Source organism: Pan paniscus, chromosome 19 (genome assembly GCF_029289425.2).
Source record: "Pan paniscus chromosome 19, NHGRI_mPanPan1-v2.0_pri, whole genome shotgun sequence".
Classification (NCBI taxonomy): Eukaryota; Metazoa; Chordata; class Mammalia; order Primates; family Hominidae; genus Pan; species Pan paniscus.
In genome coordinates this window covers 12,313,440-12,327,690 of record NC_073268.2, presented here as the reverse complement: position 1 = coordinate 12,327,690, position 14,251 = coordinate 12,313,440, and the positions used below count along the sequence as shown (strand labels likewise).

Sequence of the window (14,251 nt, the reverse complement as noted above, 5' to 3'; positions counted from 1 at the left end):
TAGAATAGTTGAGGAGACACATACACAGGTATTACCCAGGAATGCTATTACAGAGGTCTGAGTCAGAAGACACAGCCGCTAACAGCAATTGGCCCGGGCGGGGGTGGAGGGAGTGCAGGCTGTCCAGAGCGGGCAACGGATGAGGACAGTCTTTCTGAAGGATGCGCAGAAGTTTTTTTTCTTTTTCTTTTTTCTTTTTTTTTTTTTTTTGAGACAGAGTCTCACTCTGTCGCCGAGGCTGGAGTGCAGTGGTGAGAGGTGACAGCGTGCTGGCAGCCCTCACTCGCTCTCGGCGTTCCTCGGCCTTGGAACCCACTCTGGCCGCGCTTGAGGAGCCCTTCAGCCCTCCACTGCACTGTGGGAGTTCCTTTCTGGGCTGTCCAAGGCCGGAGCCGGTTCCCTCAGCTTGCGGGGAGGTGTGGAGGGAGAGGCGCGGGCGGGAACCGGGGTTGCGCGCGGTGCTTGCGGGCCAGCGCGAGTTCCGGGTGGGCGTGGGCTCGGCGGCCCCGCACTCGGAGTGGCCGGCCAGCCCCGGGCAGTGAGGGGCTTAGCACCTGGGCCAGCAGCTGCTGTGCTCAATTTCTCGCTGGGCCTTAGCTGCCTTCCCTCGGGGCAGGGCTCGGGACCTGCAGCCCGCCATGCCTGAGCCTCCCCTCCCCCTCCGTGGGCTCCTGTGCGGCCCGAGCCTCCCCGATGAGCACCGCCCCCTGCTCCAAGGCACACAGTCCCATCGACCACCCAAGGGCTGAGGAGTGCAGGCACACGGCACAGGACTGGCAGGCAGCTCCACTTGCGGCCCCCAAGCGGGATCCACTGGGTGAAGCCAAATGGGCTCCTGAGTCTGGTGGGGACTTGGAGAACCTTTATGTCTAGCTAAGGGATTGTAAATACACCAATCGGCACTCTGTATCTAGCTCAAGGTTTGTAAACACACCAATCAGCACCCTGTGTCTAGCTCAGGGTTTGTGAATGCACCAATCCACACTCTGTATCTAGCTACTCTGGTGGGGACTTGGAGAACCTTTGTGTCTACACTCTATCTAGCTAATCTAGTGGGGACTTGGAGAACTTTTGTGTCTAGCTCAGGGATTGTAAATGCACCAATCAGCACCCTGCCAAAACAGACCAATCAGCTCTCTGTAAAATGGACCAATCAGCTCTCTGTAAAATGAACCAATCAGCAGGATTGTGGGTGGGGCTGATTAGAGAATAAAAGCAGGCTGCCTGAGCTAGCAGTGGCAATGCCTTTGGGTACTCTTCTGTTAAGGTAGACCGTTTGTTCTTTTGCTTTTTGCAGTTAAATCTTGCTGTTGCTGCTGCTTCCGCTTCCTCTTTGGGTCCATACTGCCTTTATGAGCTGTAACACTCACTGTGGAGGTCTGCAGGTTCACTCCTGAAGCCAGCATAAACCACGAACCCACCAGGAAGAATGAACAACTTCGGAGACACGGCCTTAAGAGGATTAACACCACAGAGGTCTGCAGCTTCACTCTTAAGCCAGCAAGACCACGAACCCACCAGAAGGAAGAAACTCCGAACACATCTGAACGTCATGAAGGAACGAACTCCGGATATGCTGCCTTTAAGAACTTTAACACTTGCTGTGAGGGTCCATGGCTTCATTCTTAAAGTCAGTAAGACCAAGAACCCCATCAATTCTGGACACAGTGGTGTTGTGTTGGCTCACTGCAACTTCCATCTCCTGGGTTCAAGCAGTTCTCCTGCCTCAGTCTCCCGCGTAGCTGGGATTATAGGCGTCCACTACCCTGCCTGGCTAGTTTTTAAATTTTTTTTTTAGTAGAGATGAGGTTTCAATATGTTGGCCAGGTTGCTCTTGACCTCCTGACCTCAGATGATCTGCCTGCGGGGGCCTCCCAAAGTGCTGGGATTATAGATGTGAGCCACTGTGCCCAGCCTTTTTTTTTTTTCTTTTTTATGAGATGGAGTCTCACTCTGTCACCCTGGCTGGAGTGCAGTGGCGGGATCTCGGCTCACCAAAACCCCTGCCTCCTGGGTTCAAGCAATTCTCTGCCTCAGCCTCGTGAGTAGCTGGTGTATTACAGGCACCTGCAACGCCTGGCTACTTTTTGTATTTTTAATAGAGACGGGGTTTCACCATGTTGGCCAAGCTGGTCTCGAACGCCTGACCTTGTGTTCCACCTGCCTCAGCCTCCCAAAGTACTGGAATTACAGGTGTGAGCCACCGCGCCCGGCCGGGCAGAAGTTGAGAAAGGGCATTTCAAAGAGAAAGACAAGGCACGTCCTGTTGCGTAGTGTTGGTGGGGAAGTCTGGAACAGGCTGTGGAGGAGTTTGTATAGCAGATGGAATGAGATTGAGGGCCGCACAGAAGGACATGTGGAACCAGTACTGGTTTTTAAAGCAGAGAGGGTTGGGTTCAGTGGCTCACACTTGTAATCCCAGTACTTTGGGAGGCCGAGGGGGGCGGATCACCTGAGGTCAGGAGTTCGAGACCAGTCTGGCTAACATGGTGAAATTTAGCCTGTAATCCCAGCTACTCGTGAGGCTGAGGCAGAAGAATCGCTTGAACCTGGGAGACGGAGGTTGCAGTGAGCTGAGATCGTGCCGTTATACTCCAGCCTGAGTGAGAATAGTGAAATTTCGTCTCAAAAACGAACGGGCCGGGCGTGGTGGCTCACGCCTGTAATCCCAGCACTTTGGGAGGCTGAGGCGGGCGGATCACGAGGTCAGGAGATCGAGACCATCCTGGCTAACATGGTGAAACCCTGTCTCTACAAAAAAGTACAAAAAATTAGCCAGGCATGGTGGCAGGCACCTGTAGTCCCAGCTACTTGGGAGGCTGAGGCAGGAGAATGGCCTGAACCTGGGAGGCAGAGCTTGCAGTGAGCCAAGATCGCGCCACTGCACTCCAGCCTGGGTGACAGTGCAAAACTCCATCTCGAGGAAAAAACAAAAAACCTCCAAAAAACCAAAAATGAGCCAAGTATAGTGGCTAGTGCCTAGAGTCTCATGTACTAGGGAGGCTGAGGTGGGAAGATCGTTTGAGCTGGGAGGTCAAGGCTGCAGTGAGCTGTGATCGTGCAACTGCACTCCAGCCTGGGGAAATATTTTTTCAGCACCTTTTATGTACCAGGCACTGTTTTAGGTGATAGGAATAGCATAGTGTAGGAGACAGGAGCCCTTTCATGGAGTTTGTATTTTAGACAAGAGATAGTTAATAAGAAAGCAAATAAATTTCTGGTAATGACATGAATTATAAACAGGCAAATGTGATGGAGGCTGATGGGGGTTGGAGTGGGAGCTACCGAAAAGTCGTCTCAGGATGGCAAAATGGCGTTAGTTACATAGAATCAGGACAGTTTCTCCAGCATAATCAGCAACATGTGCAAAGGTTTGGATGTGAGAATGGGCTTTGCTGGAAAATAGAAGGCTAGTGTGGCTCAAGAATAGGAAGAGAGAAGGAAAGTGGTACTTGTATGTGTTGAGGTCAGGGAGGTGGGTATGAGTCAGATTGGGTGGATTCTTGTAGGCCTCAGTGACGAGAGGGGATTTCATTCTCATCACATTTGGAAGCCACAGAGGGGTTGAAGCTAGGAGTGACGAGAACTTGTTTACATTTGAAAAGACCACTTTGGTTGCTGTGTGAAGGGACTACAAGGTGCTAAGAGGGAAGCAGAGAGCAACGAAGGCTTTGTAAGAGACTAGGTGAGAGTGAATGGTAATTTGGACCGGAGCGGCAGTGGAGATTGGAGAAAAATTAATGCTATTGGGTTAATGTATTTTGGAGGCCTTGAATGCCAGGACTTGAAGGATTGGATAGGAGGCAATAAGAGGAAAAACGGGCCAGGCGGGGTGGCTCACACCTGTAATCCCAGGACTTTGGGAGGCTGAGGCCGGCAGATCACTTGAGGTCAGGAGTTTGAGACCAGCTTGGCCAACATGGTGAAGCCCCGTCTCTACTAAAAATACAAAAATTAGCTGGGCGTGGTGGGTGCCTGTACTTCCAGCTACTTGGGAGGCTGAGGCAGGAGAATCACTTGAACTTGGGAGGCGGAGGTTGCAGTGAGCCGAGATCGTGCCATTGCACTCTAGCCTGGGCGACAGAGAGAGACTCCTCAAAAAATAAAGAAAAATGATGACTCTTGGATTTGAATCTAACAATCACAAAAGTACACAAACATAGTTATCAGCGTGTTCACTACAGTGTTTGCATTAGCAAAAAGCTGGAGCAGCCTTTAAGCATTAATTCAGCAATAGAATTATTAAATCATGGTGCACCCATTTCATTCATACCACAGTTTAAAAAACAGCATAAAGAAGGCCATGAGTGAAAAGCCACACGCAGACCCCAATCTTGTAAAATATTCATTTATGTGCTTGTGCATAGACTAATATTAGGAAAGTATACACGCTACTGGGGCAGGGCTTTGCGGGGAGGAGCAGTTTTTCTTTTTTACTTTATGCCCTTCTGTACTGTTTGAATTGGCTTTTGCAAGGCGCACATCTTGTATCATTTCTGAAGTTGCAAATGTAGTTAAAAATGTCTGTGATTTCAAGTTACCTAGAGAGTTATTGATTCCTTCTCTTTCCCTGCCGCTGCCAAGTTGCGCGGAGGCGGAGGCTTGGGTACCTTCAAGATTCAGCTTCACTTGTAACCCACCGCCACGGCCGAGGAAGGCATTGCTGCTGGAGGTGTAATGGATGTTAGTACTGCTTTACAAGAGGTGCTGAAGACCGCCCTCATCCACCATGACCTAGCACGTGGTGGAATTCGCGAAGCTGCCAAAGCCTTAGACAAACGCCAAGCCCATCTTTGTGTGCTTGCATCCAACTATGATGAGCCTACTATGTATGTCAAGTTGGTGGAGGCCTTTGTGCTGAACACCAAATCAACCTAATTAAGGTTGATGACAACAGGAAACTAGGAGAATGGGTAGGGCTCTGTAAAATCGACAGAGGGGAAACCCCGTAAAGTGGTTGGTTGCAGTTGTGTAGTAGTTAAGGACTATGGCAAGGAGTCTCAGGCCAAGGATGTCATCGAAGAGTACTTGAAATGCAAGAAATGAAATCTTTGGCGCGCGCGCGCGCACACACACACACGTTACTGATTCCTAGGCCGGGCGCGGTGGCTCATGCCTGTAATCTCAGCACTCTGGGAGGCCAAGGCGGGCGGAACACCTGAGGTCAGGAGTTCAAGACCAGCCTGGCCAACACGGTGAAACGCCATCTCTACAAAAATACAAAAAAAATTAGCCGGGCGTGGTGGCGCGCGACTGTAATCCCAGCTACTCGGGAGGCCGAAGCAGGGAAATCGCTTGAACCCGGGAGGTGGAGGTTGCGGTGAGCCGAGATCGCGCCACTGCACTCCAGCCTGGGCCACAGAACGAGACTCCGTCTCAAAAAAAAGAGTTACTGATTCCTACAGCGAAGATGTCCCAAGACTCCGTCCGCTAAATGGAAATCGTTCCGACTTTGGCGCCTTTTGTCCGGACCACGTGTACCTTTAACATCACAGGACCGCCTCGGACACGCTCACAGGAAGCCTCATCCGCCATCACTCCGGGAACCGAGCACCCCGCTGCCTCGGCGCCCAGGCTGCTCTCTCCGCGCATGCTCCTTCCCAGCTTGAGCCCGCGAGTCCAGCCTGCCTTCACTCAGTGCGCAAGACCGCAGCCCCCTCCCCAGGCCCCCTCCCCAGTAGGCGGCCGTCGCGGTGTGTTTGCGTCATCGCGCCACGCCACCACTGGAACCCGGGGGAAGATGGCGGCAGCCGTTCTGAGTGGGCCCTCTGCGGGCTCCGCGGCTGGGGTTCCTGGCGGGACCGGGGGTCTCTCGGCAGTGAGCTCGGGCCCGCGGCTCCGCCTGCTGCTGCTGGAGAGTGTTTCTGGTTTGCTGCAACCTCGAACGGGGTCTGCCGTTGCTCCGGTGCATCCCCCAAACCGCTCGGCCCCACATTTGCCCGCGCTCATGTGCCTATTGCGGCTGCATGGGTCGGTGGGCGGGGCCCAGGTGAGTCCGTGGCCCGCGTGCCCGCGGCCCTGTGGGGAGGTTGGCGCGGCGCCTGTGCGCCGGGATTACGGTGCAGTGCAAGTGCGATAGGGAGGTTGAAGGAAGGAGAGCTGCGGGCAGAAAGGGGATCCAGGTATCAGTCCGGACGGGATGCACGTATTTCTCCTTTATCGGCCATGAGTTTCTCCAGGGGAAAAATGGGCCTTATTTTTCTGTTGTTAGGCTATTGGTCGGCACACAGGAATCGATTAGGTTCCAGGCCCGGTCACTCACTAGTTGTATAATCTAAAAGCCTCTTTTTCCTCTGGCAATATCTGTTTCGGGGATTGTTTCGACTGACTTAATGACGCATCCAACAATAAACATTTACCGAGCTCTTATTGAGGGTCAGATACTGTACTAGGCGCTCCGGTTACAGACGTGGTGGCGATACACAAAATGCTGCGAAACAGATGAGAATTGAATATCAGGGGTCTCTAACCTTATCTGAAGACTGGCAGAGATTTTTCCAAAGAAACCGGCGTTTAAGCCGAGACCGTAAGGATGAATAGGGGTTGGGTAGGGAAAAAATATGGGAGGGGCTGTTCAGTCAGAGGAGAGCTCATGTGGGAAGACCCTGTGGTAGGAAGGAACTGGAAAGAAGGGCATCGTTCCTGGAGCTCAGATGTGGAGGGGAAGAGAGTGGATACAGATGAGACTGGTGAGATGGGTAGGCAGTGGTCGAGTCATGCAGAGCGTTTTAGGCCGGGTTAGGAGCCTTTGGAATTCTATAAGAATGGAATCTAATAACCATTCAGTTCTGCAAGCTAGACACTCAAGTAATTCTAAACTCTTCTTCATACACCTCCATAAGCAATCTGTCAAGTCCTGTTGATTTTATCCTTTGAGTAGTTTTCAGATCTGTCCACTCTTTTCCATCTTTCTCCTTGCTCCCATTCTAGCTTGAACCCCCACCATCTTGTCCAGGTGAAGGCACTGATTCTAAGAAGGCATATTTCTAGCCCATAATAGCTGCTCCTTTAACAATCTCCTATCTTCCCTTCTCTCCCACTAAACCTCCCCCAAATTCTACCCATCCTTCAAGACCCATAAACACGAGATCTTCTGTGTCCACCCTTCATTCCTGGGACCTTCCCAGCTCTATGCTACCTTCCAGGAAGATGGTTGTCACAATCTGCTGGGTGGTTCAATAATCTTAACCCCAGATTTATCACAGATAACCCTATCTGTTTGTCTTTAACATTACTCTGCATAATTGAGGGTGACAAAACTATATCTCTGCTATCTCAGCCCAGTATCAGAGGCTGGAGCTGATTATGTATTTTCTCTTGTCTCTAAATTCCCCTCTTCTAATTTATGTGGTTTTCATCAGTCAGTTATATTACAGTGGGGTTTTTCTGTTTTCTTTATCTCACAATAGTCCCAGAATTATTATTATTTTTGAGACAAGGTCTTACTCTGTCACCCAGGTTGGAGTGCAGTGGCATGATCTTGGCTCACTGCAACCTCCATTTCCCAGCCTCAAGGGATCCTCCCACCTCAGCCTCCAGAGTAGCTGGGACCACAGGCATGCGCCACCATGCCCGGCTAATTTTTGTATTTTTGGTAGAGACGGGGTTTTGCCATGTTGCCCAGGCTGGTCTCAAAGTCCTGAGTTCAGGCGATTCACTTGCCTTGGCTTCCCAAAGTGCTGGAATTACAGGCACAGGCCACCATGCCTTGCCCCCCAGAAATTTTTTTTATAAGTATTTGTGAAATATTACCTATCCCGCCTATAAATGTGTGATTTCTTTCATCATCTCTTTCAGGACTTCCTCTCCTCCCTCAAAGTCAACTACATGAACTTAACGTCTTGCTTATTTTTCTTACATGTCTGAAGTCTAGTAGAATTTTGAGTAAAGAAGCTAAGAGTGATGTGGGAAACTAGGGCCGCCCTTTAATATTTCCTGTGCTACATGTTTAGATACATCCTGCCTTGAATTTTTTTTCTACTTGTGTCCTTTGAATTGGGATTATGTGGAGGGTTTCCTTTCCTTCCCCAAAAGTTTCATTCAACAAACATTTATTGAGTATCTGTTATGTTTTATGTACTGTTCCTCGTCTCTAGGTAGATAAATAAGACATGGTCCTTTCCCTCAGAGAATTTCTAGTCTAGTTAAGATGAGAAATGAAAGTCAGCAATAGACCTGGAGCTTGCGAGCAAGGGGGATCCACTGTTTGATCATCCACCTACCAACATGGCCTTTCCGCAGGTACTGCAAGCTCAGTAGTTCCAAAATGGAATGATCCTAGCACAGTGCTCCATATCTAGCTTGGAGTATATTATAGCAACAATCTTCTAACGGGTCTCCTTACCTTCAGTCTTGCCCTCTGTAATCCGTTCCCCACACAGTAGCTGGAGTGAGCTTTCTAAAGTAAAATTCTGATCCTGTTTGCAGCTTTTAAAAATCCTTCAGCCTCTGGGTGTTCTTTCCTCAGAGGCTTTGTACTTACTGTTCTCGGAATCCCTCCCTGTGCAGCACCCCCACCCCCCCAACTCTCATCCTCCTTCCCAGTCTTCTCAATTCTTTGCTTATTTGTCACTGCCTTTGGGATATATTTCTTGGCCACCTATGATTGACTGCTCTTTATCCTACTGTCTATTTATTTCACATATACTTATAACCTTTCTCCCCTACATTCAGCAAGTCTTTGATTTGTTCTTGTATGTAATTAATAAAACTTATATAAAATTTCAGACATAAATAGTATTTTCCCCACCGCACCCTGTGCTGCCCCCATCACTCAAATTTAACTGAACGTTTGCCAATGTTATTTCATTCCTCCCATAGCTTGGCTTTTTTTTTTTTTTTTTTAGTGGAACTTTGCTTTTTCTTTCTTTCTTTCTCTTTTTCTTTTCTTTTCTTTCTTTTTTTCTTTTTTGAGATAGGGCCTTACTCTAACTCAGGGTGGAGTGCAGTGGCCAGATTATGGCTCACTGCGGCCTTGGCCTCAACCTCCCAGGTTCAAGTAATCCTTCCACCTCAGCCTCCCGAGTAGCTGGGACTACAGGTGTGCCACCACCCCTGGCTAATTTAAAAATTTTTTTTGTAGACATGGGGGCTTTATATGTTGTCCAGGCTGGTCTTGAGCTCCTGAACTCAAGTGATCCTCCCGCCTTGGCCCCCCAAAATCCTGGGATTACAGAGGTGAACCACCGTGCTCAGCTTGGTGGACCATTTTAAAGCAAATCCCAAATGTCATTTATCCTGTATATTCTTTTGAAGGACAGAAACAGTGTCTTGTTCTGTCTTCTACGTAGGCCTCAGCCTCCTGAGTAGCTGGGATTACAGGTGCCTGCCACCATACCCAGCTAATTTTGTATTTTTAGTAGAGACGGAGTTTCACCATGTTGGTCAGGCTGGTCTCGAACTTCTGACCTTAAGTTATCCTCCCCACTCGACCTCCCAAAGTGCTGAGAATACAGGCGTGAGCCACCACATCCGGCCACTTTTTGTCGTATTTTAGAGTGTACTCCTACTTAAATAAAAAAATCTTCCTGCCTCAGCCTCCCAAAATGTTGGGATTACAGGGATGAGCCACTGCACCTGGCCTCTCTTTTTGTTGGATCATTTTCATCAGCATACAGCTCAAAACTTCACCCTTGGCCAGGCGTGATGGCTCACGCCTGTAATCCCAGCACTTTGGGAGGCCAAGGTGGGTGGATCACAAGGTCAGGAGTTTAAGACCAGCCTGGCCAAGATGGTGACCCCGTCTGTATTAAAAATACAAAAATTAGCCGGGCGCAGTGGCAGGCATCTGTAATCCTGTAATCCCAGCCATTCAGGAGGCTGAGGCAGGAGAATCGCTTGAACTCGGGGCAGAGGTTGCAGTGAGCCGAGATCGCGCCTCTGCACTCTAGCCTGGGTGATAGAGTGAAACTCTGTCTCAAAAAAAAAAAAAAAAAAAAAAATCACCCTCTAGGGCTGGGTGCAGTGACTCACATCTGTAATCCCAGCACTTTGGGAGGCTGAGATGGGTAGATCATTTGAGGCCAGGAGTTCGAGACCAGCCTGACCAACATGGCGAAACCTCATCTTTACTAAAAATGCAAAAATTAGCTGGGCGTGGTGACGCATGCCTGTAATCCCAGATAATCAGGAGACTGAGGCAGGAGAATTGCTTGAGCCTGGGAGGCAGGCATTGCAGTGAGCCGAGATTGCGCCTGCGAACTCTGGCCTGGGCAACAGAGGGAGACTTTGTCTCAAAAAACAAACAAATCACCCTCTAGCTATTGCCTCATTTGCCATTTGTGTACTTCCTTTTATGGCAAAAACTCCTTGAAAGTGTTATCTGTACTTTTTGTCTCTCATTCTTCTTCTTTTAGCGTTACTTTGAAATAACTGAAAATTTACAGAAAAGTTGGAACAATATTTGAAAGAATTTCAATATATACCCTTCTCCTAGATTCTCCATTTTTTTTTTCTTTTTGAGATGGAGTCTTGCTTTGTTGCCCAGGCTGGAGTGCAGTGGTGCGATTTTGGCTCACTGCAAGCTCTGCCTCCCGGGTTCACGTCATTCTCCTGCCTCAGCCTCCCAAAGCTGGGACTACAGTTGCCCACCACCATGCCCGGCTATTTTTTTGTATTTTTAGTGGAGACGGGGTTTCACCGTGTTAGCCAGGACGGTCTCAATCTCCTGACCTCGTGATCCGCCCGCCTCGGCACTCAAAGTGCTGGGATTACAGGCCTGAGCCACCGCACCTGGCTGGATTCTTCAGTTTTTAAATGCATATTTATGTTATTCTGATAATGACAGATCTCCTAAACTATCATTCTGAGAATAACATAAATGCACATTTGAAAACTGGAGAATTCTGGGTGAAGAGGATACAGGAATTCTTTCAGATATTTTTTCTGGGTCCATTTAGGAGTAAGTTGCAGATATGTCCTTTTACTTTGACATATTTTAGTGTGTATTTCCTTAAAAACAAGGACATTCTCTTACATAATCATACTCTATCATCATGATCAGAGAATTAATATTGGTACAATAAATTATTTAACCTACAGATCTTTTTTAAGTTTTGCCATCAGTTCTCCTAAAGGCATCCATTATAACAACAACAACAACAACATTTCTAGTCCAGGATTTAATGTAGGATCACACGTTGCATTTAGTTGTTTTTTTTGTTGTTGTTTGTTTTGCCTTTTTTTTTTTTTTGAGATAATCTCAGTCTGTTGCCTAGGCTGGAGTGCAGTGGCATGATCTTGGCTCACTGGAACCTCCGCCCCCTGGGTTTAAGCGATTCTCCTGCCTCAGCCTCCCAAGTAGCTGGGATTACAAGTGCCTGCTACCATGCCTGGCTAATTTTTTTTCTTTTTTTTTTTTTAGTAGTGATGGGGTTTCGCCATGTTGGCCAGGCTGGTCTCGAACTCCTGACCTCAGATCATCCACCCGCGTTGTCCTCCCGAAGTGCTGGTGTGAGCCACCGCGCCCAGCTTGCTTTTAGTTATAATGTCTCTTTAGTATTCTTTAATCTGAAATAGTTCTTCAGCCTTTGTCTTATGATCTTGATATTTTTAAAGAGTACAGGATAGTTATTTCGTAGGATGCCCCTCAGGTTAGGATCTAATCATGAGGAAACAGCAGACAAATTAAACTGGAGATTTGTGCGTTTTCAGCAAGAATACTGCAGAAGTCGTCCAGGTGCAGTGGCTCATGCCTGTTATCCCCGCATGAGATTCAGAGGCTTAGTGGGAGGCCGAAGTGGGAGGATCACTGAGTGCAGGAGTTCAAGACTAGCTTGGGCAACATGGCAAGACCCTATCTCTACAAAAAAAAAAAAAAACCTTGCAGAAATGATGTGTCATTCTTGGTGCATCATATCAGGAGCACGTATTCTAGGTTAAGCAGGTCTCTCTGCCAGATTTCTTCACTGTTATAAAGGTATGATTTTTTTTTTTTTTTCCATTTGTAGTTAAGTGTCTTGGGGGGAGATAATGTGAATGTCTTAGGTCTTGTCAACCTTTCACCCACTCATTTTAACATCTATTAAAGGTTCTTCCCTGAATGAATTATTACTATGATGGTTGTTCCGTTGAACTCATTACATTCAGGCTTTTAGCCTAAATGTTGCCGAAACAACCCTTTGCTGGGTGAAATGGTAACTCTTGAAGATCACTGGTGTCCATCAAGACATTAAGTTCAAAGGTCAATATGGGTCATCATATTTGACTTATCACTACCATTTGATACAGTTAATTATACTTTCCTATTTAAAAAACTGTCTTCACTTGACTTCTGGGATATCTCTCCCCTGTCTTTTTGTTTTTGTTTGTTTGTTTCATTGAGACAGGGTCTCGCTGTGTTGCCCAGGCTGGAGTGCAGTGGCGCGATCATAGCTTACTGCAGCCTTGATCTTCCAGGCTGAGGCAGTCCGCCCTGCTCAGCCTTCTGGGTAGCTGGGACCACAGGCTTGTGCCCCCACACCCAGCTAATCTGTTTGATTTTTAGTAGAAACAAGGTCTCGCTATGTTGCTGAGGCTGGTCTTGAACTCTTGAGCTCAAGCAGTCTTCCCACTTTAGCCTCCTAAAGTACTGGGATTATAGGCGTTAGTCACCCTCCCAGCCCCTCTCCTCTCCTCTCGATTCTCCTGTTACCACACTGGTTACTCCTTTCCAGTAAAGACTGATCCCTCCTCACCTCTGTGACCTCTGAAGGTTTGAGTGCCTACATCCCAGGCCTTGCACTGTTTCTCTTCTCTTTACTCTTATTCCCTTGGTGAACTGATCCAGTCTCAAGGCCCACACCTCTTGAGTTTACATCTCCAGCCAGAAGTTCTCTTCACACTTGTCTAGCCGGTGCCTATTTGGCATCTCCGTTTTCATGTTAAATACACATCACAGATTGAACAGATCTGAAACTGAACTCCCTATTGTCACCCCAAAACCTGCTCCTCCTGCATTAGTTCCCTTCTCGGTGAATGGCAGCTTCATCTTTCTAGTTGTTCAGCAAAAAACCTTGGCATTATCTTGGACCCTTCTTTTTATTTTCCACCCATATCCAATTTGATGGCACATCCCGTTGGCTCTACCTTCACAATACTTCCTGATTTTGACTGCTTTGTATTGCCACAGTTGCCACATTCTTCAAGCTGCATCATCATTTGTCTGGAATATTACAGTAACCTTCTACCTCATCTGTTTGCTTCTGCCTTCTCAACAAGACAACACAAATGCTGTTGATTAAAAACAAAACAAAACAAAAAGCAAACCAGAAGTCAGATATTGTCACTCCTGTGCGCAATTTCTCTCTCCCCCTCGTGGCTTTTATCTTCCTCAGGGTGAAAGTCGGTAATCACCTATATGTCTCTGCACAGTCTGGTCCCACTCCCTTAACCTTCATCATTGGTTACTCCTCTCCACCTTGCTCACTTTTCTCCATCAACAATTTGTCTCCTTGTTGTTCTTTGGAAATAACGAAGTATGCTCTCATCTCACAGTCTTCGCTCTTTTTATTTTTCTTTTTTGAGACAGGATGTTGCTTTGCTGTTCAGGCTGGAGTGTAGTGGTGGCGATCATGGCTCACTGCAGTCTTGACCTCCCGGGGTCAAGCAGCCCTCCCACCTTAGCCTCCCAAGTAGCTGTGACCACAGGTGCCCTCCACCATGTTCGGCTAATTTTTAAAAATTCTTTGTGGAGAATGGGGGTCTCCCTCGGTTGCATAGGCTGATCTTGACCTCCTGGGCTCAAGCCATCCTGCTGCCTTGGCCTCCCAGTGTTGGGATTACAGTCATGAGCCCCTTGCCCAGCCTGTTTTTTTTTTCTTTTCCTGGAACACTCTTTTTTTTATGGTTATTAGTATGCCTTTTTATAAAAACAGCTCTACTGCGGGGGTTCACGGTGGTTCACTCCTGTAATCCCAGCACTTTCGGAGGCCAAGGTGGGCGGATCACCTGAGGTCAGGAGTTGGAGACCAGCCTGACCAATATGGTGAAACCACACCACCACGTCTGGCTAATTTTTGTATTTTTAGTAGATTTTTAGATGTTTAGTTTCGCCATGTTGGCCAGGCTGTTCTCAAACTCCTAACCTCAAATGATCTGCCCACCTTGGCCTCCCCAAGTGCTGGGATTACAGGCGTGAATCACTGCCCCCTGCCAGATTTTTTTTTTTTTTTTTTTAAGAGAGAGGGTCTCACTCTTTTGCCCAGGCTGGAGTATAGTAGTGTGTTCATAGCTCACTGCAGCCTTGAACGCCTGGATTCAAGCGATCCTTCTG

General features: G+C 48.0%; 1 protein-coding gene and 1 pseudogene across 1 annotated transcript in view; both read left to right on the top strand.

Moving 5' to 3' along the window:
* The first annotated feature begins 4,653 nt into the window (after positions 1–4,653).
* On the top strand, positions 4,654–5,122 carry LOC106633942 (small ribosomal subunit protein eS12-like; annotated as a pseudogene).
* Positions 5,082–14,251, top strand: part of PELP1 (proline, glutamate and leucine rich protein 1) — a 33,346-nt gene continuing 24,176 nt past the window's right edge. The window contains exon 1 of the mRNA XM_003810210.6: positions 5,082–5,989. Within this exon, the coding sequence (XP_003810258.2) occupies positions 5,435–5,989 (555 nt within the window). The 5' untranslated portion in view covers positions 5,082–5,434. The remainder of the gene's footprint in view (positions 5,990–14,251) is intronic.